This window comes from Rhinatrema bivittatum, chromosome 3 (assembly GCF_901001135.1).
Source record: "Rhinatrema bivittatum chromosome 3, aRhiBiv1.1, whole genome shotgun sequence".
Lineage (NCBI taxonomy): Eukaryota > Metazoa > Chordata > Amphibia > Gymnophiona > Rhinatrematidae > Rhinatrema > Rhinatrema bivittatum.
In genome coordinates, this window is record NC_042617.1 from 479922941 (window position 1) to 479950794 (window position 27854).

At 47.3% G+C, this 27854-nt stretch overlaps 1 protein-coding gene across 1 annotated transcript in view; it reads right to left on the reverse strand.

Moving 5' to 3' along the window:
• Nucleotides 1-27854, reverse strand: part of ATAD2B (ATPase family AAA domain containing 2B) — a 610472-nt gene that overhangs the window by 225210 nt on the left and 357408 nt on the right. The window contains exons 16-17 of the mRNA XM_029596002.1: nt 20376-20684; nt 4276-4420 (exon numbers count right to left, since the gene is read on the reverse strand). Of these exons, the coding sequence (XP_029451862.1) occupies nt 4276-4420; nt 20376-20684 (454 nt within the window). The remainder of the gene's footprint in view (nt 1-4275; nt 4421-20375; nt 20685-27854) is intronic.

Here is a 27854-nt window from a genome sequence, read left to right on the forward strand (position 1 = left end):
AGGTCCGGGCAGCACTTGAGAAAAGTCCAACCAGAGATGATTCCGGTCACCTGAAGACTGACACCGGGGATGCCGGACACTTCTGCAAAGGACGACTGGAGGAGTAGTCCGGGGGACGACAAGGCTGCTGGCGGATACTTCAGGAACACGAGAGGGGAAGCCTCAAGCGCAGGTCATCGGGACACCTGGACATCTGGATCTCAGAATGAGAAGACAACAGGACATCAAGGTCTCTGGACATCAGGGACGATGGACACAGGTAGAGAACTACTAGACGAGTAGAGATCAGAAGGTCATAGAGGAGAGAATGACGGACATCAAGACGATGGACGCCTGGACATCTGGATAGCTGAACAGAGGACATCTGGGCGACAGGAACATCTGAGACATCAAGGCATGGATGAGGAACCACAAGGCTTACTGAAGGAAAGCCAAGGGCTGGAACATATCACGAGAATGATCCGACAAGGGATAAAACCTGGAAAGGACTAACATCAGGAAGAAGACGACATGGAACATGAAGTCTTCCGGACAGGAGCAGCAAGATGGACCTCGGTGGAAGTGGTGGAATTCCATGGAGGGTGAAACTCCAAAGATGGATTCTGGAGCAGACGTAACTCCAACCGAAAGACCTGAGGAACTGAAGCAGTGCCTATTTATAGGGCAGGACAAGGAAGAGCCCTGAAGACATCATCTGGGAGGAGGAAGGAGTACTTCCTGTCTCTGGCCCTTTAAAAGACAAAGAGAAACGCGCGGCCAGCCCCTAGAGGGAGCCCAGGAAGGAAGATGGGCGGAGCTAGGGCCTGCAGCAGCGTTGTGGATCCTGGAGACGGCTCCTGCTGCTGAAGAGGAGCTGCTCTGGGGCAGGACCAGCCCCGACGAAGAGGACAAGGCGGCGGTGGCTCTCTGCTGCTGAAGAGGGACTCCGGCGGTGGCATCCGAGCCGTGAAGGAGGGAATCCCCGCAAGGGGATTCCTCCAAAGGAGAGGACGGCAGCACAGCACCAGCCACGCAGATGGGAGCAGCAGGAGTGGCGGCAAGGCCGCAAAGTTGGAGGAGGCACGGCTCGGCGGCAGTCCGGGCCTCGGAAGAAGAGCAGCGCTGGAGAGAGAGGTGAGGCCCTGTCCGTGAGATGGGGTCCACGGACAGGGGCGTAAATTATTTTGTTCCAGAAGTTTTGAGGCTTCTCTAGGTGCTATTTGGTACATTGTAAGCTGGCTGTTTTGTGGCATTGGTGCAGCAACAGCTTTTTTTTTATTTTTTTTGGCAACTTTTACCATGCATTTTTGTTCAAGTATCTCCTTATTGTGCATGCTGAAACAACCACACCACTTTGTTTCAGAGAAAGTTTTATTTCAGTAGAAACTGATTGTGAGTTTTTCTTTGCATCCCAACAAATTATCATGGCAGTTGTGTCCAAAATCTTTCTTGATCTACCTGATCGTGGCTTGGTATTAACCAAACCCATAATTTTCCACTTCTTGATCAGTTTTTGAACAGTACTGATTGGCATTTTCTTTTTTTTTTTTTTTTTTTTTTTTTAATTCTTTATCATCATTTCAATTAATACAAAGAAAATTTGCATAGAATCACAAGAGATGTAACATATTGTTTTTCTCATGAAATTCTTTAAACCAAGATTTACAATAAAAGAAAACATAACAATTTTACAGTCTCTCTCTACTTCGTAGGAAACTTGGGGGGAACAGAAATAAAGGAGAACATAAGAATATATTTAAGAAGTAAGGCTAGGTTACACATCAGATACATTTATAGGATCCTGCTCTATTTGGTGCAGGTTTTGCTCACGTGCCTCTAGGAAGGCCTGAAGTTGTTCCGGACTGAAGAAAACATATGTGTTCCCTAAAAGTTTAACGACACACCTGCAGGGGTACCTTAATACATAGGTTCCCCCAAGTGCTAAAACTTTAGGGCGCAATGAAATAAATTTTTTCCTTCGCATCTGCGTTGGTTTTGCTAAATCTGGAAAGATACGGACCTGACCTCCCAAGAAGGAAACATTCAGATTTTTAAAATAATTCTTCATTATTAATCCGATATCATTTTCTGAATAAAAGGTCACAAAAAGAGCAGACCTCTCTATAATTTCAACCGCAGATGACTCTAGAAATTTGGACAGATTTTCCATATCTATCCCTATATCAGGCACTATTGAGGTACTCCTTTGTCTTAGAAAAAATATTTTCTTAACAGGGGGGACCTGATCAAGAGGAATCTTTAATATCTCATTAACAAACTTTTTGAAAGTCTGCAAAGGCAACTTTCCCATAACTTTGGGGAAATTTAAGAGTCTTAAATTTAAGTGTCTCAAATAGTTCTCTACTGACTCCAATCTTCTCAGAGACGATAATCTCTCACTCACGGAAACCGCACTTAAATCTTGTAACTTTTTCACATCGTCGGTTACCTTTGTTAGAACTTTTCCTTGATTCGTTTGGTCAGTCTCAATCTTATTCATTCTTTGGGAGACTTCCTCCAGTCTGTAGGCCTGTCCATCGAGCTTCATAGCATTCCCTGCTACCAAGTCCCAGAGGGCGTCGAGCGTAACAACCGCCGGTTTTGGAATTCTCTGTGGGTTAAACGGGGCAGTCAGCTCAGTTAATCTCTCTCCGCTGGCTTCACTCTCCACCACTCTCACAGCTTCGGAGGAAGGAGGAGAAACAGCCCCCCCCCCCTCTGCAACATGTCTGGGCTTGCCTCCCAACTGAGCATGCCCAAGGGGATTTCCCGATGGTGTCTCAGCAGGCACAGACTGCTGCAGTAGAGCTGCTTGAATCGGCGTCTTTGGATCCGGAGGCGTCAGCGATAGTTCCCCGGGTGAGTATGGGGCTCCTTTCCCTTCCTCACCAATGGGGGTAGACGTCCTCACTGCTGATGCCGCGGTCGCATATTGAAAAATTAACCGCTGTCCCTCGAGATTCTCCGGAGTGGGAGGAAAGATCCGGATTCTCCCCTTTCTCTTATGGGGCATTATTTCAGAAAGAAACAGGATCACAAGAAACTTTTGAAAGACGGAGGCTGCGGAGCTGATTCAGTGTGCGACTGCTCCCGCGGCCATCTTAGTTCCCCCACTGATTGGCATTTTCAAATCTTTTTCTTGATTTATAAAGTTAAACTACTTTTGCTCGCAGATCCTTTGACAGTTTTTGTTTTCACTATGGTTTAGTAACTACCAAGTCAGTGCAGTCCTGGATGAAATGCACAAGGTTTTCTCAAAAGCTAAGAAACTAATTGACTATTTATACACAGATACTAATTACAAACAAACAAGGCTCAGATGGGCCCTCTCAACATGTATGTATCAACTTGAGTGTATTTTATCTTAAACATTCAAGGATATGCAAACTTTTGAACAGGACCATTTTATTATTTCCTTTATTGCTATAATTTAATGATTGTGCTATTCTGTGATGCATATTTTAATTTGAATTATTAAAAATAACAGACGTGCTTTGTCTAATCACTCATGTTTTCTTAAAATGCTACAATTCTTACAAATTTTGCCAGGGGTACGTAAACTTATAAGCACAACCTTAGCAATGTACATTTATTATGAATCGGTTATGACAAACTGTCTAGAACTATAAGTTTTCTAGACAGTGTTCCAGTCACAGAAAGGTGGAAGTTTAGTTTCCTACTTTTTACATGGACTTTACAGCAAAATAAATGTTACAAATCCCATTTGAATAATATTTAAATGAACCAACATCACAAGAAAAATGAAAGAATCAATGTTTAAAGTTACATCTATGACAGAAACTGCCAAGCTTGTGTAGCAACTTAAAGCTTCTAACAATTATTGATACACTCAAAATGCATACACACATGCAACACGCCATGATAAATCTAAATGTTTGTTATTCAATTTTAGCAATCGTCTCGACTCTCAACAAAACATCAACTTGCTATTTAAATATTAATAAGGCCTGCTGTAGTAGAATGTAATTTTTCTAAGCTTACATGCATATCAAGTATGGACCACAGTGCCCATGAGTCCTTGATTAAGTGTTTGGTTTTAATTAGACCACTCCTCACAATGCCATAAAACATATCCTAAACCTGTAACTATGAACATCTGCAGTAAAAATGGACAAAATGTTTGCAAAGATTATGCTTTTTATACAGAAACTAAATTACATTACACAGGAAATATCTTACTAGCATGTTTATGAAAGCTCTGCACTAAATGTGGCTCAGAAGTTGCAATCCAAATCTTGATCATTGCTACATGAGACATTTGCTATTTCTGTGTACATACTCACATTGTAAATAAGGAAAGGTTTCGGGCGGTGGTAGCAGCTGGCGGACTGTTTCTTGGTGGATCCTGAGAGACAGCTTACATCAAAAATTGAAGATGCATTCTCATCCTCACTGTCATCTAAGATTAAATTAGATGAATCTGTTAAAAAAATATATAAAAATGAGAATGATTGCATTTTTGTGACCCACAATGAACAAATATCACAGGTGCATACAAAGTGACTGTTTCACATTACTTTATGGTATTCAGCAAAATGCATTTCAGGCATAGAAAAAGCCTTACTTTTTCATTTCTTCACTATGATGAATAACAAATGGATCTCCCTTGTCCCCTTGATTGTTCTGCATATTCAGTTTTATTATGCATCTAGTGAATTTATGGTTTAACTCGTCAATACAGACCACTCTAAACTTTAAATTACTTTTAAAGAGTCAATTGTTTATAAAGGTTTCTTAGCACTAGGAACCTGGAATAAAGTTTCTAGTGCTGGAGTTCAAATACAATTTTATCAGCTTAGGAAGTTCACTACTTACCCGCAAATCTTTCATATACAATTGAGCACAGCTTCCTGACATGACAGTTTTGTCTGCTATACTACAAGATTTATACTTTTAATTTACATCTGAAAAGTCCATATGATGTCAATATAACTCCTGTGCTAGGAAAATATCTTTTAATCTATTATAAAGAAACTTATGCTACAGATAGTTCTAAATATGTCAAATAACATCCCACAGAACTTCTGGTAATGTTTGAGCCTGATAGGTGCCACTTAGCTTAGCTGTGGCTAAAATTTTGCTGTACAGTAATATCAAGCCATCAATTTTACAGCGCAGAATTGAAATAGCTAAGGACTCCTCAAAACAATCTATTCTGGATCTGTGGGCTGACAGGGGCTCTATAAACTTTAAAAAGCTACATGTAAAGTACAGTCGAGATTTTACTACACATTGCAATGTTTTTTCCTTGCTAAGACTGATCATGCAGTAGTGCAAGGGACATGGCAGGTCAGCAAATTATCTGTGACCTGAACAGGCAGGAGCTGTCTGAAACAATGCGTAATAGTACTCTGCAGCTCTCTACTCCGTGATTTTTATGGATAGGTGTCATTACTGTTCAAGACTCCTTTTTGGTCTCCTAGCAGTGAGCTTGCTTATCAATGGCAACCAGCGATCACTATTATTTTTTTGTGGATACTCTATCTCCTTTTTAAAAGTTAGTGCCAGCAGCTTGGTTCCACTCTGGTTAAGGTGGAGCCCATCCTTTCAGAAAAGTCTCCCCCTTCCCCAAAAGTTCCCCAGTTCCTTACAAAACTGAATCCCTCTTCCCTGCACCATCATCTTATCCACGCATTGAAACTCTGGAGCTCTGCCTGCCTCTGGGGACCTGCATGTGGAACAGGAAGCATTTCAGAGATTGCCACCCTGGAGGTTCTGGATTTCAGCTTTCTACCTAAAATCCTAAATTTGGCTTCCAGAACCTCTCTCTCACATTTTCCTATGTCGTTGGTGCCCACATGTACCACGACAGCCGGCTCCTCCCCAGCCCCTTAGCTAAGCAGTCCTGCAGAAAGGCCAAAATGTCCTGCAGAAAGGCCAAAATGGTGGAAACGGACGCCCGGGTGGGGGGGAAGCGAACGCTCAATGCACCAGGATTCGAAAACCTTCCACACTCGCACATACGCTAAAGAAGTTGATCTCTTCCGCGATCTGAGCAAAGTAGAAACCACCGAATAGCCTTTGCTCTTTAGCCGATGCCTCTCAAAAGCCATGTTGCTAGACAAAAGTGATCTACCTGATCGAAACACACGGGCCCCTGATGGAGGAGATCCGGGAGATCCGGGAAACGCAGCGGTCCCTCCACTGCTAGATTGACTAGATCTGCAAACCAGGGCCGTCGTGGCCATTCTGGAGCCACCAGAATGACCTTGAAGGGATGAACTTCTATGCGCCACAGAACCCTGCCGATCAGAGGCCAGGGAGGGAAGACATACAGAAGAACAGTCGTTGGCCAGGGCCAAGCGTCCACTCCTTCTGCCCCTGTGTCCCTTCGACGGGCAAAGAACCGTGGAGCCTTGGTGTTCTGGAAGATCGCCATCAGATCCATGGCCAGCATGCCCCATCTGTCGCAGATGAGTTGAAACACCCTGTCCGCCAGTTCCCACTCTCCTGGGTCGAGTTGATGGCAACTAAAGAAGTCCGCATGCACGTTGTCAACCCCTGCTATGTGGGACACCGCTATGCTGATGAGGTGACGCTCCGCCCACTGATTTAGAAGACGCGCTTCGCAGGCCACTGGTTGACTTCTGGGTCCCCCTTGATGATTGATGTAGGCCACTGTGGTAGCATTGTCAGAGAGAACCCTGACCGACTTTCCCTGAACCAAGGGAAGAAAGTCCTGCAACGCCAGGTGCACCGCCCTGGTCTCCAGACGATTGATCAACCAGCTAGACTCGGCCGAGGACCAGCAACCCTGGACCGATTCCCGTAGACCCACCGCTCCCCCAGGCTTGCATCCGTGGTGACCACCGTCCATTCCGGCGTCAGAAGGGGAACTCCCCGAAGAAGATTGGCCGAACACAGTCACCATCCTGGGCTGAAACAAGCCAGATTCGTCAGTGGCAACGGAAGGTAGAATTGCTCGGACACTGGGCTCCATCGGGAAAGCAACACGAACTGTAAGGGCCGCATGTGCGCGAATGACCAGGGAACCAGGTCCAACGTCGACACCATGGAGCCTATCATCTGTAGATAATCCCAAACCGTCGGCGGTTGCTTCAGCAGTAAGGACCAAACCTGTCCCTGTAATTTGTGACAACGCCCCGACGAGGGGAAGACTGCCCCTCGGCGAGTATCGAACAAGGCTCCCAAAAACTCCAGTGACTGAGAGGGAGCGAGGTGACTCTTGGTGGTGTTCACTACACAGCCAAAAGAGCGCAATAGCTGAAGTACCCAACTGATTGCCAACTGACAGAGGGACTCCGATTTCGCACGAATCAACCAATCGTCCAAGTACGGGTGTACCAGCAATCCTTCCCGCCGAAGCTGCACCACCACGACGACCATGATCTTGGTGAAGGTCCTGGGAGCTGTCGCCAGACCAAACGGCAATGCCTGAAACTGGTAGTGCTTCCCTAAGACGTAGAACCGGCAATGTTTCCGATAATCCTCCCGGATCCCGATGTGCAGATATGCCTCCATGAGATCCAGGGACGCCAGGAATTCTCCCGGACGCATGGACACGACGACTGAGCGTAACGTCTCCATGCGAAAACGCGGAATCCGCAGGCATCTGTTGACGCACTTGAGATCTAGGCTGGGGCGGAAGGCCCCTTCCTTCTTTGGCACGACGAAGTAGATGGAGTAGTGTCCTCTTCGTTGTCCCAGATGTGGACCGGCACGATTGCTCCCAGGTCCAGAAGCCGCTCCAAGGTCTGCTGGACCGCTTGACGCTTTTGTGCGTGCCCGCAAGGCGACAGGAAAAATCGCGGGCAGGGCTGGCGTGCAAAATCTAAAGCGTAGCCGTGTCTTATCACCGAGAGTACCCATTGATCTGACGTGATCCTGGTCCATTCCTCGTAGAAGAGAGACAATCTGCCCCCTACCCTGGGTACTGAGGAATGGCCCGGCCGGACACCATTGTGCGGACTTAGCACCGGAGGTAGCCTGAGAGGAACCAGGCCTGCCAAAATGTCTGCCTTGAAAGAACTGAGACTGCCCCCCCCCCCTCCGACAGAAAGGAGGAGAAAGAAGAAGGGGTACCTGGGCGAGAGGCACGGCTCTGCGATTCCCCCGATATCGTGACCTAGAAGAGAAAGTGGACCTGGGACAAGCCTTGTCCTCCGGAAAGCAATAACCTTTGTTCTCGCCCAGTAGCTGAATCATGTCGTCCAACTCCTTCCCGAAGAGGAGCTTACGCTTAAATGGCAATGAGCCAAGCCTGGACTTAGATGCTCCGTCCGCAGACCAGTTCCGCAGCCATTGCAGTCGCCTCGCCGAAACAGCCGAAACCATGGAACGTGCATAGGTTCGCAGAAGGTCATACAGGGCATCCGCACTATAAGCCACGACCGCCTCCAGATGGCCAGCCTGTCGAGCTTCCTCTTCCGACAGGCTCTCGTTTGCAAGGAGCTGTTAAAACCAGCGCAGCCCGGCCCTCAGTGCGAAATTACTACAAATCGCCACCCGTGCCTCGAGGGCAGAGACCTCAAAGATCTTCTTCAATTGGATCTCCAATTTCCGATCCTGGAAATCTTTCAGTGCCGTGGTGCCTGTGACTGGAATGGTAGTCCGCTTCGTGACTGCGGAAACAGCTGCGTCCACCTTGGGAACCCGCAGAACCTCCAACGCATCCTCCGGTAATGGGTAAAGCTTATCCATAGCTTTCGTAACTTTCAACCCCAAATCCGGAGTATCCCATTCCCTAAACAGCAAATCCGTAGCCGAAAAATGGAAGGGAAAAGTCGTAGGAGGATCGCTCAGGCCTAACACCACCGGATCCATGGACCCAAGCCGAGACTCTTCTCGTGGAGTGGCAATCTCTAACTCTTCCAGGATTGCGGGAATGAGGGGTCCCAGCTCGTCTCTAAGGAAAAGACGGATTACTCTGGGATCATCTCCCTCCGAGGCCTGACTCTGCCTCTTTGTGCCTGGCGATGGGGTCCCGTCTCCCTCAACCCCCCTCGGGGGTGGGGACGGACTCTCCAAATCCTCCGAGTCCGAAGCGTCTGCCGGGGAATCTGAATCCTCCTGTGGGGGGAGGGCCCTCAAGGACCTCTTCGCCCGCGAAGGGCCAGTCCCCCTGTTGGGACTGGCCCTTAACCGCAGGGTGTGGCCCCTCGGGTCCTCCTGCTGTCGCTGAGGGTCACTTGCACGCCTTACGGGCCTTAAAGGCCCTATGCATGGCCAAGATAAAGTCCGAAGAGAAGGAGGAGCAGGAGACGTCTGAATCGGTCCCTGAGATGTCCCCTGCTCCTACCCCTGATGGTCCAGCAGGGGAGGCTGGCTGTGGAACGGGCCGTTGAGGGGAGAGGGAGGGCGGCGAGTTTCTACCCCTCCCCCCCCCCCCTGCCGGCGTGATCGGGACTGCCAGCAGGACCTTCACCAAAATGGCGGCTTTTGCCGCTCCGGCACTGAGCTGCCTGTGGGGAGGCGCGGGGAGATCACCCAAAGCGACAGTCATGGTGCTCCACCTGACCACCACCCCCCACGCGGCTTCCGATGTGCCCTCGTCGCTAGGGATGCAGGCGGAACAAAGCCCATCCCTGGACAGACGCACGCCCGCACAGGCCGCACCACGTGGCATCGCGGGTCGGCTCGCGCTGCCAAACTGCTAACCTTAAAAGAACAAATGACCCTCGGGAAAAAAGAACCGGGCGCGAAAAAACAAACAAAAAAAAAACCCGCCGTTGGACCGCCGCCGCGAGACAGAAATAAAGGCTTACTTTTTTTTTTGTTTTAAAATGACGCTGTCCCCCAGCGAGTGCTGAAGCGGTCTGGTTGGGGTGAGTGAGCCGGGCTTCCCGGTATCACCCCAGCTGCAGGGTCCTCGACCCCAAGCCACAGCGGCCTAACAACCAGGGGGGTGGTCCCATTCGGGACCTGGCAACCCCCTGGGAGGCTCAGACCCAATCCTGAAGAAGATCCTGTCTTTTTTTTTTTTTTTACTTAGCTAAAAGGGAAAAGGAAAGAAGCAAAGCCTAATACCTAATTTCTTCCTCACCCAACACTAATAAACAATTTAGATCAGAAGAGACTGTGGGTTAAGCACCCCGCATCTGCTGGAGACAGAGTGATACTGACAGGCTGTGGGTGGCACCCTGGTATATATATATATACAGAGCCTGACAAGTTTTGCTCTGTCGCCATCTGCTGGTGCGGGGGCAAAACCCAGGAGTCTGGACTGATCCGGTACGTACAGGGAAACCATCTTGAACTTTTCTTTTAAAAGGAATTTGTTCAACGCCCTGAAGTCAAGAAAGGGGTGCAAGCCTCTGTTTCTCTTCGGAATGAGGAAATACCTCGAATAGAACCCTCGGCCCTGCTGAGGGCGAGGAACAGACTCTACCACTCCTGCAGTGAGAAGGGCGAAGAGTTCTGTCCGAAGTATGACCTGATGGGTGGATGAACCCCACGATGGACAAGGCGGGAGTTCTCTGGAAACCGTCTGAAATTGAGCTGGTATCCCTGACAGACTATGGCAAAGGACCATGCTGGGCATGCTCAGTGTGCCAGTCAAAAGTTTCTAGGAACTTTGACAGACGTTTCCCGTGATGGGCTCCATTGGATGATGTCACCCACATGTGAGGACTTCAATCCTGCTTGTCCTAGGGGAATAGCCAACACTAACTTAAACACACATTTTTGTGCACAAACCTCCTTGCTTTTCTGGCAGTAAAATTTACACCAAAATATGTGCACACAACTGTGGGTTAAACTTTGCACTTTGCCGAATGCACCTTATATTAGCCTAATATTTTCTTTTTTTTTCTAAGTACAAAATGTGATGTGTAGAAATCATTTGTTTAATTATAAAAAACATTCTATCTAAATTGTTGATTTCCAACATTTAAGCCCTCAAGAACTCCAGCAAACTCTTGCTATTGGTAGCTCAAGTTTTATTAGTATTGGGTGTTTCAGAGCTCCTAAGCTCTGAACACCCAAACACTCCCTCAGATCCCTATTAGGCTTATTTTCCCTCCATCCTTTCTTCATTCTCCTTTCCCCTCATACCTTTCCTTTCTCCAGCCTCTCTCTCTTTTTCACCTTCCTTTCCTCCCTCTGTCCTTTTCCCTCTTCCCTTTCCTCCCTCCAGCTTTCAACGTTCCCTCCTTTTCTCCAGCAGCAGAGGCAGCCTCTCCCCTACTGGCCTAGAATGTAGCAATAGCTACCCTCTTCTCTTCGAACCAGCAGCAACAGCACACCATGTCCTCCCACTAGCAGCCAGGACTGCTGCACCCCAAAATGGGGTGCAGCAGTCCTGGCTGCTGCACCCCATTTTGGGGTGCAGCAGCCAGCAGCTCTCTCTTTTTTTCCCCCCTGCTGGCAGCTGGGACCATAACACCAGTGGCACACTTTCTATCCTCTTATTGGCAGCCCAGATTGTGGCAGCAGCAGTGTGCTCTCTACCTGCTGGCAGGCCGAACTACGGCACCAGCAGCATTCTTGCCTTTCTCCTGTTGACAGCCAAGACCTTGTCAGCAACAGAACTCTCTCTCCCCCCTCCCACTGGGAGTCCAGACTGTAACAGCAGCACTCTCGACTCTTCACCCATTGACAGCTTGTGCTGCAGCAGAAACACGCCCAACCCCCAATTTTTTCCCACTTGCAATGGCCTTGCAATGGAGATTTGGATGGGTTGATCAGTTTACTAAGTGGTAAACACAATTTACAAAACTTCTGGAAAACAATACCATGACTATAACATCTTGAAAAACAGGCGTTCATATTATTAGATGCATGCTTTCAGAAGAATTTAATTTTTTGTATAAAAAGAAAGTAGAACTGTGGAGGAGAGAAGGCTGAGGTAGAGTAAGACCATGTTTACTTGTGACCTGTGGAAAGGGGAAGAACCAAGGATGGTTATGCACACACACATTTTCTCTCCTTGGTCAGTAAGATACAGGCCTACTCTTTAAACAGGAACCAGCTGGCTCTCTCCTGCCTTGGGGAATGGGAGCAGACTGGCCTGCACCACCCACTCTCCACATTTGATTCAGACGGGCATGGTAAAGCATGAAATTTAAAACTGTGGCCTGCTCTTTGCCTCCTTATGTGTTGAAGTAAGGGAACAGCACTGCATGCTCTCCTCACTTATTCTTCTTTCTCCCTCCCCCCATCATACCACCTCTTAACATAGAAACATAGAAAGGACGACAGAAGAAGACCAAACGGCCCATCCAGTCTGCCCAGCAAGTTTCACACACTCTTTTTTTTCATACTTATCTGTTTCTCTTGGCTCTTAGTAACCTTTTGGTTCTATTACCCTTCCACCCCCACCATTAATGTAGAGAGCAGTGTTGGAGCTGCATCTAAATGAAATATCTAGCTTAATTAGTTAGGGGTAGTAACCGCCACAATAAGCAAGCTACACCCATGCTTGTTTACCCCAACTATGTAATTCAATCCTTGTTGGTTGTCTGTACATAGATCCACTTTTCTTCATTCCCCCTGCTGCTGAAGCAGAGAGTTATGCTGGATATGCATTGAAAGTGAAGTGTCAGTCTTTCTCCCCTGCCGTTGAAGCAGAGAGCTATGCTGGATATGCTTGAAAACTTTCTCCCCTGCCGTTGAAGCAGAGAGCTATGCTGGATATGCTTGAAGACTTTCTCCCCTGCCGTTGAAGCAGAGAGCTATGCTGGAAATGCTTGCAGTATCAGACTTTCTCCCCTGCCGTTGAAGCAGAGAGCTATGCTGGAAATGCTTGAAGAGTCAGACTTTCTCCCCTGCCGTTGAAGCAGAGAGCTATGCTGGATATGCTTGAAGACTTTCTCCCCTGCCATTGAAGCAGAGAGCTATGCTGGATATGCTTGAAGACTTTCTCCCCTGCCGTTGAAGCAGAGAGCTATGCTGGATATGCTTGAAGACTTTCTCCCCTGCCGTTGAAGCAGAGAGCTATGCTGGAAATGCTTGAAGTGTCAGACTTTCTCCCCTGCCATTGAAGCAGAGAGCTATGCTGGATATGCTTGAAGACTTTCTCCCCTGCCATTGAAGCAGAGAACTATGCTGGATATGCTTGCAGTGTCAGACTTTCTCCCCTGCCGTTGAAGCAGAGAGCTATGCTGGATATGCTTGAAGACTTTCTCCCCTGCCATTGAAGCAGAGAGCTATGCTGGATATGCTTGAAGACTTTCTCCCCTGCCGTTGAAGCAGAGAGCTATGCTGGATATGCTTGAAGACTTTCTCCCCTGCGTTGAAGCAGAGAGCTATGCTGGATATGCTTGAAGACTTTCTCCCCTGCCGTTGAAGCAGAGAGCTATGCTGGATATGCTTGAAGACTTCCTCCCCTGCTGTTGAAGCAAAAAGCTATGCTGGATATGCATTGAAAGTGAAGTATCAGGCTTATTTGATTTGGGATAGTAACTGCCATAAAAAGCAAGCTACTCCCTGCTTGTTTGTGAATGCAAATCTTTTTTTTTTCCCCCACATTCATTTACGTCCTCTAGACTTTATGGATCCACAGTGTCTATCCCACGCCCCTTTGAAGTCTTTCACACTTCTGGTCTTCACCACTTCCTCCAGAAGGGCATTCCAGGCATCCACCACCCTCTCCGTGAAGAAATACTTCCTGACATTGGTTCTGAGTCTTCCTCCCTGGAGCTTCAAATCATGACCCCTGGTTCTGCTGATTTGTTTCCGATGGAAAAGGTTTGTCATTGTCTTTGGATCATCTCTTATCCCCTCAACTCATTTATTCTCTCTCTACTCCATCCCTGCTGCTCCCACCCAATCTGATCATCTCAGTCATACCTCATATCCCTTTGATCCCCTCACTCACACCCTGCTACAACTTTGATCCCTTTACTCACTAAATTCCTCACACAATCCAAAGCCCCTTTGATCCCTTCACTCACTTTTGCCCTCTTCTAATCTCCTCACCCTCCTGCCCCTTCACTCCCCTCCCCCCATATTCCCTCACTCACTCTGATTCCTTCACTCCCCTCCCTCAGTATGGTGGCCTACACCAAGGGCACCAGGGCCTGGGACGTCAGCACAATTACAGAGTTGCTTACCTGTAACAGGTATTCTCCCAGAACAGCAGGATGTTAGTCCTCACATGTGGGTGACATCATCAGATGGAGCCCTATCATGGAACAGCATGCCACCAACCCTGAATCCAGCAGGGGTCCCCCTTCAGTCTCGTTTGTAGCAAAAAGTACGAGCGAAAAATAAAATAATAAAGCATAAGCGAACCCAACTCCATGGGGTGGTGGGCAGGTTTTGTGAGGACTAACATCCTACTATCCTGGGAGAACACCTGTTACAGGTAAGCAACTCTGTTTTCTCCCAGGTCAAGCAAAATGGTAGTCCTCACATATAGGTGAATAGCGAGCTACAGGATGCCCGAGTAAAGTGAACCAAAAGCACCCAACAACGTGCAACAGGCACAACAACATGGGTGGTTTTTGGGTATGAGGGCAGCCTGAGTTTCACAGTGGGTCGCAGAAAGGAAGTTGGGTTATTAAACTGGAAACAAATTACGTAGGACAGACTGGCCAAAGATGGAATCTCGCCTGCCAGTCTTGTCAAGACTATAATGAGCTGCAAAGGTGTGGAGAGAGCTCCATGTGGCAGCTCTGCAGATGTCAGCAAGAGGTACAGAATGGAGATATGCTACTGACGTTGCTATTGCTCTTACTGAATGCGCTTTCACGCGTCCCTGTAGTGGAAGGCCTGCTTGTTGGTAGTAGAAGATAATACAGTCCGCCAGCCAAGCGGACAGGATCTGCTTGCCCACCAGAACTCCCAGTTTGGTTTTATCGAAGGAGAGAAACAGTTGGGTGGACTTCCTTTGGGCTGCAGTCCAGGGAATGCAGGGCCCGCTCACCTGGATGTGAGTGAGGTTTCGGAAAAAATGTGGGTAGTGTTATGGATTGATTTAAGTGGAAATCAGACACTACCTTTGGCAGAAATTTAGGGTGAGTGCGGAGTACCACACGATCGTGGGGAAATTTCATATAAGGTGGGTACGTTACCAGTAGCTGACTGACTCTACAAGCTGACGTCAAAGCAAGTAGAAAGAGCAATTTCCAAGTGAGATGACGTAGCTCGCAGGAGTGCAGGGGCTCCAACGGAGGTCGCATGAGCCGTGCTAGCACAACAACATTGAGGTCCCATGCCGGAACCGGAGGACGCAGTGGAGGTTTCAGTTGTAGCAAGCCTCTCATAAAGCGCCCTACAAGGGGTTGTGCCGAGATCGGGGCATCTCCTAAACCTTTGTGGTAAGCGGCTATGGCGCTGACATGCACTCAGATGGAGGAAGTTTGTAGGCCAGACTCCGAGAGCACCAGAGGTAGTCCAGGAACCTTGCTGTGGGGCAGGAAATGGGGTCTATTTCCTTTGTCATGCACCATAAGGAGAGTCTTTTCCATTTGGAATGATAAGATTTCCTAGTAGAAGGCTTTCGTGAAGCTACGAGGACCTGGGACATGTTGTCAGAAAGGTTAAGGGATTGTAGTATCAACCTTTCAACATCCATGCTGTCAGACAGGGAGTGGAGGTTCGGATGATGCAACAGTCCATTGTTCTGCGTTATTAGAGTTGGATATGTGCTCAGGCGAATTGGTTACTGGACTGAGAGGTCGCGTAGGAGGGGAAACCAAACCTGCCACGACCAGTAAGGGGCTATGAGGATCATTGAGCCCCAGTCTTGGCGTAACTTCACGAGAGTCTTGCTGATGAGTGGAAGTGGAGGGTAGGCATATAGAAGGCGCTTTGACCACAAGTGGACGAAGGCATCCCTCGGTGGTGTCTTGTGGCTGGGGTGTAGAGAGTAGAAGTTATATATATAAAGAATATGTCTCCATTCAATTAAAGTTTTCAAATGGACAACTCCTTGGCGTCTAACCTATTTTGTTGCCCTCACGGCTTTCTTAGATAGCCTACCCTCCTGTTTTATCGGTCCATCACTTTTGAGAGTTGAAGTTGTCCACTTTGCGGTTGTGAATTGATGCAAAGAGGTCTATGTGCGGGTGGCCCCACTGATGGAAACTTTGTTTCGTTACAGTGGGGATGAAAGGTCCGGCTTAGATTGTCCGCCATCACATTGTCCACGCCTGCCAGGTAGGCACCACATCTGGTGCCTCAACAAGCACCAGGCACCACATCTGGTGTCTGTTTGAACTAGGATTACCTTGTTGGATAGGCAATCCTGGAAAGCAAATAAGGCATATCGTATTGCTCTGAGCTCCAGAAAATTTATATGGTGGTTCGATTCCACTGCAGTCCAGGTTCTTGACATGGGCTCCCCAACCGAGACTGGAGGCATCTGTTGTCAGTGAAATCTGAGGTTCTGGAGAATGAAAGGGCAGTCCTATCTGAAGGTTGGACTCCTGTATCCACCAAGCTAGTGAGAGATGAAGCTGGCTGGTGACGTGGACAATGTGGGACATATGCTGATATGATTGGGACCACTGGGACTTTAAAGTCCACTGTGTTACTCTCATAGCTAGACGAACCATTGGGGTAACGTGGACCGTGGACACCAAGTGACCTAGTAAGGTTAGTAGATGACGAGCTATCGTGGTTCGGCGAGTCTGTGCTGCTTTGGCCAAGGTTGATAGTGTGCGTGCTCGGTCCCTTGGGAGGAACGCTTTGGCTTGTATGGTGTTTAAATCCACTCCGATGAAGGAGAGTGTATGCGATGGAGTCAGATTTGACTTGGGATAGTTTATGAGAAACCCCAAGGATTGTAATAGTTGTAATAGAGAGGGATTGAAGTACTACCTCCTTGGATGGACCTCTGAACAGCCAGTCGTCTAGATATGGATAGACGTGGATGCTGCATTGTCGCAGGTAAGCTGCTTCTACTGCCAAGCATTTGGTAAACACGCGGGGTGCTGACGCTAGGCCAAACGGCAGCACTTGGTATTGGAAATGCCGGTCACCGACTAAGAATCTGAGGTATTTGCAATGCGGAGGGGTTTATGGCTATATGGGCATATGCCTCCTGAAGATCTAGAGAGCAAAGCCAATCTCCCTTTTGTAGGAGAGGGAACATGGAGCCCAAGGTTACCATTCTGAATTTTTCCTTGCGAAGATGTTTGTTTAGGACACGAAGATCTATTATAGGACGAATGCCGCTTGACTTTTTTGGGATTAGAAAATATCGGGAGTAAAACCCTTTTCCACGCTGCAGACGGGGAACTGGTTCTATGGCACTGGACTGAGAGTTCCTGCTTGACAAGTGGAGAATGGTCGGCTAAACGAGGTGGAGAGTCCGGTGGTAGCATGAGGAAATTTAGATGGTAACTGTGGGCAACCGCATAAAGGACCAATTGGTCTGTTGTAATTGTGCGCCATATGTTTGCAAAGTGGCACATAAGGCCCCCTACAGGAAATATTGCTGGAGGCAGGGGTTGACCTTTGCTTTCTAGAAGGGAGTAAAAAACCTGATGCAGGACCAGTCTTGCAAGGCTGGTTGGGCTTTCGGAGGTCTGTGCTGACAAGGCTGACCTTTTTGATAGGGTATGGTTGGTCGAGTCTGGGACGGAGGAGGGTAATACCTACGGGTTTTATAGGCTGGCCTCCTGGGATCCCTTCTGAACTGTCTTTTTGGTAGTGGACGGAAAGTCAGAGGGAACAGTAGATGGTTGACGCAATGTCTCATGATGGTCTTTGAGTTGCGCAACTGTTTCTTGGATTTTTTCTCCAAACAAGTTGTCTCCTGTGCAGGGAAGGTCTGCCAACCTGTCTTGGACATCTTGACGCAAGTCTGAAGATTTTAACCATGCCCATCGTTTGGCACTTATGCCTGCTGCTGACACTCTGGAGGCAGTCTCAAATATATCACAGGCAGCTCTGACCTTGTGTTTTCCAGCATCAAGGCCCTTCTGGAGGATGGAATTCAATCCCTCTTGAAACTCCTCTGGCAGGGATTCGGAGAAATCCTGAACCTGCTTTCAAAGGTTTCTAGTGTACTGGTAGGCCGCTAAACGTGCCATCAACATAGAACCCTGGAACACCCGGTGCCCAAAGGCGTCCAAAGATTTCTGCTCCTTGCCAGAAGGAGCAGAAGAATGAGGCCGGGACCTCTTTGCTTTCTTCTGAGCGGATTTGACCACTACGGAACGGTGAGGGAGCTGGGTTTTCTGGAATCCTGAAGCTGATTGGACCAGGTAGGTGGCGTCAGTTTTCCTGTTCACTGGTGGAACTGTACCTGGGTGCTCCTAGGTACAATGCAACAGGTCAAGCAGAACTTCGTGGACTGGAATTGCCAACACTTCCTTGGGAGCATCCACGAATTGCAAAACTTCCAGCATCCTGTGTCTGGCATCCTCTTCAGTTTGCAGTTTAAAAGGGATGTTTTCAGACATTTCCTTTATAAAGCTTGCAAACGAGAGGTCCTCTAGAGGGGAGCGGCGTCTTTCCTCTGGAGGTGAAGGCTCCAATGGGATGTCTTCAGAATCCTGGGAGTCAGAGGAATCACTTCAGGGGTTGTATGGCTGGAGGGAAAAGCCCTAACCCAGCCGGATCAGGAGGTGGCACCGATGGAATCGGTGGAGGCACCGAAATAGGTGGAGCTGGCACAGAGACCAGTAAAGGCATCAATGGAATCATCATTTTCAATGGCTGTCGGGGTGGTAAAATACCCGATGGCCCTGGAATCGGGACCGGCATTGATGGATCACGGTCTTCATCGTCCGATGAGAGAGGAATCGGAGTCGATGCCGGTGGAGGAACCGATGGTCTCGGAGGCATCGTCAGTTCGGAAGGCATGGGCACCGATGGAAGTGCGCTGATAAGGGTGTCTAGCCTTTCAAATAGTGGAGCCAGCATCGTAGGCATCGGGTCAGGCCTCGGCATAGGAGTCTGTGCCAGTGGCAACTGAAATCCTCGAAGTGCCTGGAGGACTGCCTCTTGGACCATCCGGTCCAATTCCTCCCGGAAATCTGGTGTTGGTAACACAGCTGCAGGGGTTGGAGGCTCCATGGGTGTTGCCGGAGGGTCCACAGGAATATGTGTAGTCTCTGCCCCTGACAACCGTTGCAGGTGGGGAAACGCCTCAGTGACCCGGGTCCTGAGGAGGATGGGGGCTCCTCTCCCCGGGACTTTTTGGTCGTGGTTCCATTGATGTCGGTGTCTTGTCGGTGCCGGCACTGGAGAAAGTATCTCGATGTCGTCAATGCCGGTGCTTTTCTCGATGCTCAGCCCTGTCCTTCTCTGGTGCCAAGGATGAGGATGTCGATGCCTTTGCGCACGAAGATGCCAGTGACTGGCGGCCGCCAGTATCTGGATGGTGTTGAGACATCGATGGCGTCGGAGTTGATGATAAAGACGGCTTTCAACTCTGTGCACTTTTGGCCGGAGTAGACGAGGTTGAGTGCTTAGATTTAAATAGGTGTTCCATTTTTTCTAAGCGAGCCCGGCGGCCTTTCGGGGTCATTTGGGTGCAACTGGTGCACAGTTGGACGTCATGGGAAGGCTCCAAGCATAAAACACAAACAAAGTCCTTGGACACTCGGGGCACATCCGAAAACAGGTCGCCATTTTTAAAAAAATTAATGTGGCGCACTGTCATCGGGAACCAATGAGAGTACCGTCAGGTACCAACCGCAAAGAACGAGGTAAAAACTTACCAATGCTAGCGGAGGTCAACGGTCGATGGGGGGACCCCAGGATGGGGAAAAAGTTTTGAAAAGTTTTGAAAAAGTTCCGTGAGGAAAAAGTTGTGAGGAATTCTCACAGAGCTCCTGAAAACCGCGAGGCTACTGTTGCGCGGAAAAAAAAGACACTGAACATAAGAACATAAGAAATTGCCATGCTGGGTCAGACCAAGGGTCCATCAAGCCCAGCATCCTGTTTCCAACAGAGGCCAAACCAGGCCACAAGAACCTGGCAGGGGACCCCTGCTTGATGCAGGGTTGGTGGCATGCAGGGCATGCTCAGTGTACCAGTCAAAGTTCTAGAAACTTTGACAAAAGTGTTCTGTGATAGGGCTCGATCCTGATGATGTCACCCATATGGGAGGACTACCATCCTGCTTGTCCTGGGAGAAAAACACTTTATGATTTAAAAAAAAAACAAAAAACCAAAAAACAACACTTTATGAAAGAATAATCTACAACTTGAAGATGAGATAGCAGATGGAAGAATTTGCCTCTTAGTCCTCCTCTTTGCATGGCCAAAGCCAAAGTCACCAATCAAGTGCATTTTTTAATTGAGCATTTATTTTTAGAGATCTTTGGTTATCCATTTTTACAAATAATTTTTAGCTATTAGGTAGATTTTAAAATTGAAACAGCTAAATAGTTGGGATGATCCCACCAGCTTTCTGTTAACTCCAAATTTCAATTTTCTCTATTGCTTTAACATTCTGTTTAGTGCAAAAAGGAAAATACCAAAATGGAAGCAAAAGTCTAGTGACAAAGGCATACCTTTTTTGTTACCCTTGCTAAATTCGGCATGAGGGAACACTTTGTATAAAACTGCAAGTATGTTACTGAAGGTTCTTTCCAAGAGGGGCCGTATAATGGGGGATAATGCATGTCCTGGAGACATCACGGCACGCTGTGAAGCAGGCACAATGTTCTTCATTGCATGGTAAAAATCTTGTGCACCAAGAACTACTGAAGAGACATCAAGTTGCAGCTTCTGACTGCTGGCATAAATCTGGGGATAGCGCCGGCGAAGGGCAATCAAGGCAGCCTCTGTGCAAAGTGCTTTGATGTCAGCTCCACAGTACCCTGTTATAAGGAAAATAAAATAAGAATATACTTTCTCAAAGAACAAATTGTTCCAACATGAACTCAATTACCTACAGGCCACCAAGCTCAGATACTGTAATGTAGATGATGCTAAAGAAAGTTTTCCACATGAACTTTGGAGGAAATTGGGGGTAAACTCCAAAGTATCATAAGGAAGCATTTCTTAAGAATGAATAGTGGCCACATAGAAAAGCCTCTCAGTGAAGGGAGAGGGGTGGAATCATAAACAGTATTATACCAAGGAGGTATGGGACAAGCCTCAAAGATCAGTCAGAGAAGAACTAGACATCAAATAGGATCTATGGTATGGTAGTAGGTAGGTAAAATGAGCTGAGTAAATGGGTCCAGAGCCGTAGCCAGGCCATGTGGCACCTATGGCCAAGTGAAAAAGAGCACTTTCATCCTGAGCATACACCACGAGCTGGGAGACTGTTAAATGGAGGGGGCTTTGAGTTTTATTTTCACCCAGCAGTTTTCTCCAGCTTCTTTGGCTTCCAACTCAGTCAGAACCAATACAGAGATCCTGGTCTCGAGAACTTTCATTTACAACTCCTGGGGATCTTTTCTTCCCCTCTCAACTTTATTTACTCCAGTCACTGCAGTGTCAGTCCTGGGCTGGGGGCCATACACCATGGTTCCCTTCAGAACCCTGCAGTCATGGGCCCCCAATCCAACAGCTAGGTGTCATCCCCTTCCCATACACAATTATTCAGATTTTATATGAAAAAGGACATTCAGAAGTAAAAATATCACTTACAACAACATTTATATTATATTTACATGTGCCATGGCGCTAACTAGAAAATCCTACAAAACAAATAAAAGAAAAAAGCACTTGGAACCAATATGATATTAGGCCTGTGGTAATGATGAGATTACTTACCTAATAATTTCCTTTCCTTAGTGTAGACAGATGGACTCAGAACAAATGGGTATAGTGTGCTCGTGCTAGCAGTTGGAGACGGATCTGACGTCAGCACGGGTACATATACCCCCACAGGAAGTGTAGCAACTCAGTAATCTTCCTTGCAAAAGCTGTTATGGATGTATGTGTACTGACGATCAATGAATTAGTGAAACAGGATTCCCCTGACCGATTGATAGGAGCTGGAGACCACCAGCATTCACAACTGGAAGGCGTCGACACCTGGCAAAGGGGACGCTCTTATGTAAGACAATGACATGGCCTACCTTGAATCGGTGAAACCCATGTATACCGGCAGCCAGGCGGGATGCTGAGTCCATCTGTCTACACTAAGGAAAAAAAGATTATCAGGTAAGTAATCTCAACATTTCCTAGCGTGTAGCCAGATGGACTCAGTACAAAAGCTTTACTCCCAGCCCGGGCAGGAGGCTGCCTGAGGACCGCGGAGGACCGCCCTCGCAAATGCAGTGTCCTCCCTGGCCTGGACATCCAGACGGTAGAACCTGGAGAAGGTATGGAGGGAGGACCATGTCGCCGCTTTACATATTTCTGTAGGCGACAGCATCCTGGATTCTGCCCAAGATGCTGCTTGGGCTCTGATAGAATGACCCTTGACTTGTAGAGGTGGTGACTTCCCGGCTTCTACGTAAGCCGCTCTGATAACTTCTTTAATCCAGCGGGCGATGGTGGGCCGAGAGGCCGCTTCTCCTTGTTTCTTCCCGCTGTACAGGACGAACAAATGGTCCGTCTTTCCTACTTCTTCCGTCATTTCCAGATATCTGGGCAGCAATCTGCCGATGTCGAGATGGCGTAGTAAACGCCCTTCTTCTGATTTCTTCAAACCCGCCGTGGTAGGCAAGGATATGGTTTGGTTGAGGTGAAATTGTGAGACTACTTTAGGTAGAAAGGAGGGAACCGTGCGAAGATGGATAGCCTCAGGAGTGATTCTGAGAAAGGGATCACGGCAGGACAGCGCTTGTAGCTCTGAGATGCGGCGTGCTGAACACACTGCCAGCAGAAACACCATCTTCAAAGTTAGCGAACGGAGAGACAGGCCCCGAAGGGGTCTGAAGGTGGATCCCGCAAGGAAATCCAAAACAAGGTTGAGGTTCCACAGGGGTACTGGCCACTTCAGTGGCGGACGAATGTGCTTGACTCCTTTCAGGAAGCGAGAAACATCTGGGTGCGTGGCAATGGTCTTGCCATCCCTCCTGGGACCGTAGCAAGACAGCGCAGCCACCTGAACCTTGATGGAGCTTAGGGAGAGACCCTTCTGAAGCCCATCCTGTAGAAAATCCAAAACAATAGGAATTGTGGTCGCATGTGGATTGGTGCCATGAGTGTCGCACCAGGCTTCAAATACTCTCCAGATCCTTATATAGGTGAGTGATGTGGAAAACTTGCAAGCTCGAAGGAGTGTATCTATCACCGGCTCAGAGTAACCTCTTTTCTTCAGTCTAGCCCTCTCAATGGCCAGACCGTAAGAGAGAATTGAGCTGGATCCTCGTGGAGGATGGGACCTTGACGAAGCAGGGCCCGGAGAGGAGGCAGGGGAAGGGGCTCCCCTGCCAGTAGTCTTCTCATGTCCGCGTACCAGGGTCTTCTTGGCCAGTCTGGTGCCACTAGAAGAACTAGGCCCCTGGTGCTTCTGAATCTTGTGGATAAGGGCGCCCAGCAGAGTCCCTGGAGGCCATGGCTGAACCAGGGCGTCGATCCCGTGAGAGAACGGATCTCGCTTGCGGCTGAAGTATCTGGGTACTTGAGCATTGAACCTGTCCGCTAGTAAGTCCATGTCCAGAATCCCCCACTGATCCACAATCATCTGGAAGGCTGTGGGGGACAGCTGCCATTCCCCCGGATTTAGGATTTCTCTGCTGAGGAAGTCTGCCGTGGTGTTGTCCTTCCCGGCAATGTGGACGGCGGAGATGTCCTGAAGATTCGCCTCTGCCCAAGCCATCAGCGGGGCTATCTCTAGAGATACCTGTCGGCTTCTGGTTCCGCCCTGACGGTTGATGTATGCCACCGTGATGGCGTTGTCGGACATCACTCTGACTGCCCTGTTCCGCAGTCTGTGAGCAAGTTGCAGGCAGACCAACCGGACTGCCCGTGCCTCTAGACCAGAGCTTTCCAAACTTTTCATGTTGGTGACACACTTTTTAGACAAACATAATTTCGGGACACAGTAATTCAGTCTACTAGCAAACCAGAGGTTAAAGGTTAAACGAACAAAATGTATTTCGACAATTTATGTATGTTTCCTTAAATATATACATAATAAAATGTTTCACGACACAACCTATCTTGTGAAAATCTTTCATTTATATTAAAAATATATAATATTCCAAGATTAATGTTATTGTTATAATTTATGAGTAACAATAATAAAACAAAGTTATTGTGTTATTCAATTTACCTCTTTAATGAGATATATGAGCTTGATGGGATGATCACAGATTTGAATATTTGGTGTTAATAAGAAAGTCCAAAGGGTCTTCTGCGTAATTTTAAAAAGCTGGCCAGTTTCACACTATAAAATTATTTGATAGCCTCATTCAACTAATTCTATATGGCTATGAGAGTGAAGACTGGAATTTATAGGAAGGGACAGAATGTCAATATAAATCCTGCACCTCCAGTTCTGTAACTCTGTGCATCCACTGAAATTCCCCCAAACAATGGAGCTTGAATGTTTCCCTTACAGCTCATCATACTAAAAGATGTTTTCAAATTCTGGTGTCACCTCACAGTAACAGCAGCACAAACACCTTCCACTGCCAGGCACATTGTGAACGAAAATAAAACCTCGCAAAAAAAAAAGACACTCAAAATCTATACTGCAATCCCATCATAACATAACAGTAATAACACCAAGGACTCTAACAACAATAACCCTACCTGTGAAAAAGCAAGGGTAAATATTATACTGGGTCCTAAAATACCAATACACCACCTACTGAGGAAACAAAACAAACCCGATTGCTATAGATCCCTATGCTAGCGAATTTCTCATCATGGTCACACACACAGAGCAGAGACAGACCCTCACCAAATACAGAATACAAAATAAAGGAGCACAAATTAGACAAAAACTGAAATGGAAACCCCAAGAAGCCAGACTCTGTGTATTAATAATGGAAAAACAGAACCATCATTCCTCATAAAACAAATAAAATCAAGAAACATAAAGCATCAGTTATTACAGTAAAACCATACTAATAAAAGAATATTTTAAAACTACTGATAAATAGAATTTCTATTCATTAAAATCATATACATTTTTTACAATTTCCTAAACACCAATAAAATATTTCAAAACAGCACATATATCAAATAACACCCAATAATTAAAACTAATAAGGATTTTAAAAAGCCCCTGCTGTCCATACGTGGGAGCTCTTAATTTCCAGTCACCCTGATATTGTCAAGGATTAGGAGGTTATCCTCTCTCTCTCACACATACTCACATTTCCATTCTCTCTCACACATATACTGTCACATACATTTATTTATTTTATTTATTTATTTAATTTTATATACCGGCAACCGTTTGCACATCGTGCCGGTTTACAGATAACTTAAAACAAGGATATATATAGGCAAAGCCTTTACAAGGAACATTGTGTAACCTAGAACATAGTAACAGATCAATAACTAAATAAATAGGGGGGGGGGGGGAGGGGGTGGTCGAGACAAAGGGGGGGGGCAAGGGGGGGGTGAAGACGGAAACGTGAGGAGAAAATATGTACAGGGAAACAATGAACAAGTGGTATGTACATAGGTTGTGTGCAACATTTGAAAATGCGCAAGGGCAACAGTGAAAGGGGTAAAAAAGATATGTACGGTGCTAATAAGAGATAGATTATTGTGTGGATGATAAGTGAGGGGTTTGTGGTTGTCTTGAGGGGATGGGTGTAGGTCCTGTGGTAGGGGTGTTAGTACTAGTACTAGATGGAGGTTGGGTTAAGGTGTTTATAGGTGGTGAAGGTGATTGGGGGTATGCTTGGAGGAAGAGCCAGGTTTTGAGTTTCTTTTTAAAGGTGGGTGTGGAGGTTTCGGTGCGAAGGTCAAGTGGCATGGAGTTCCACAGGGAAGGGCCTGCGAGGGAAAGGGCCCTATTGGTGGTGGAGATGAGTCTTGTGGATTTTATAGATGGGGGGATAAGAGTTCCACGAAGGGAGGAGCGTGTAGGTCTTGTGGAGGTACGAGGGAGGAAGGGTGGGCTTAACCAGTTGTAGTGTTCATTAGTAATACTTTTGTGGATGAGGGTAAGGGTCTTGTATAGGATGCGTGAATGGATGGGCAGCCAATGGAGGTTGATGAGGGTGGGGGTAATGTGGTCTTTCTTCTTGACATTAGAGAGGATGCGTGCAGTAGCGTTTTGAAGGAGTTGGAGAGGTCTGAGGTGGGTGGCAGGGAGTCCAAGTAAGAGTGCGTTACAGTAATCGATTTTTGAAAAAATTAGTGACTGGAGTACTGTGCGGAAGTCATGGAAGTAGAGGAGGGGTTTGAGTTTTTTTGAGGGTTTGGAGTTTGAAATAGCAACTGCTAACGATAGATTTGATATATGGTTTGAAGGTTAGTTGGTTGTCAAGTATAACACCCAAGTTTCTTGTGTCGGAGATAAAGTTAGGAGTCTGAAGCGTGGAGGGACAGGGTATGGGTGCATGTTTGGAGGAGATGAGGAGGAGTTCAGTTTTCTGAGGGTTGAGGGCTAAGTGCATGTCGGTGAGGAGTTGGTTAATGGAAGTGAGAATGGTGTCCCATCTATGTAGAGCAGTGAGTACAGTATCTGTGAAAGGAATGAGTATTTGCACATCATCTGCATAGATGAAGTGTGTAATACCAAGGTTAGAAAGGAGGTTTGTGAGGGGGAGCATGTAAATGTTGAATAGCGTGGAAGAGAGGGAGGATCCTTGGGGGACGCCACAGTCGAGATTAACAGGGGGGGATGTGAAATTATCAATGAGGACTGTGTAGGTGCGGTTTTGGAGGAAGGACTTTATCCAGGAGAGGGCAGTACCTGAGATTCCTATACTGGTGAGAGTGTTGATAAGGATGTTATGATTTACAGTATCGAAGGCGGCGGAAATATCTAGCATGGCAATGAGATAGGATTTACCGGCATCCATTCCTTTGATGATGGTGTCTGTGAGGGAAAGGAGTAGGGATTCGGTACTGAGGTGTTTACGAAAGCCATGTTGTGTAGGTGGGAGTATGTTGGATTGTTCTATGTGGTCAGAGAGGCGGGAATTAACTAGTTTCTCAATGATTTTGGAGAGGAAAGGGAGATTGGAGATGGGACGGAGGTTGGATAGGTTGGAAGGATCAAGGGAGGGTTTTTTTAGGATAGGTTTGATCACAGCTTGTTTCAGGGAGTTGGGTACCAGGCCGTGTTCCAGGGAGCAATTCACGATTTTGGAGAGTGAGGTGGCTATTGTTTTAGGAATAGCGAGTAGTAGTTTAGTAGGGATAGTGTCTGAGGGGTGGGAGGAGGGTCTCATCTTTTTTAAAATGTTTTCTATTTCTAGTGTTGAGGAGGGTTCAAAAGAAGTGAGGATGTTAGGTGTGTGTAGGATGGAGGGGGTTATACTGTTAGTGTTGGGGGAATTTTTGGGGTTGGGGGTAAACTTGGCGGTGATGTTAGCTATTTTGTTCTTAAAGAATAGGGCAATATCATTGCATCGGGTCTGTGTGGAGGGGACTTGGGGTGCAGACATATTAGGTTTGGTAAGATTTGAGACTAGGGTGAACAGTGCTTTTGGGTTGAATTGGAGGTGGTGAATTTTCTTGGCATAGTATTCCTTTTTTGTAGTTTGAATGGCGTTTCTATATGCGTGCATGAGTTGGTAATAAATGGTTCTTGTGGCAGTGGTGGGGTGTTTGCGCCAGTGTCTTTCTGCTGTTCTAAGCTGTATTTTTTGGGTTTTGAGTGTCTGGGTGTACCAGGGTTTTTTAGATGATTTGGTTTGGGTGATTGTTTTTTGAATGGATGGACATAGGTTGTTGGCGATTTTCAGGGTAGTTTCTGTCCAGGTGGATATAGCACTGTCTGCTGACTCTTGGTCAATATGGTTTGTGATGTTGGAGCAAGCCGTGGCCAGGGTATCTATAGGGCAGGTTTTACGGAATTGGAAGGATTTAGGCTGGGTAGGGGGGGAGGTGGGAGGGGTTTGTAGAGAGAGAATTGTGTTGATGATGGAGTGATCGGACCAGGGGACAGGAAG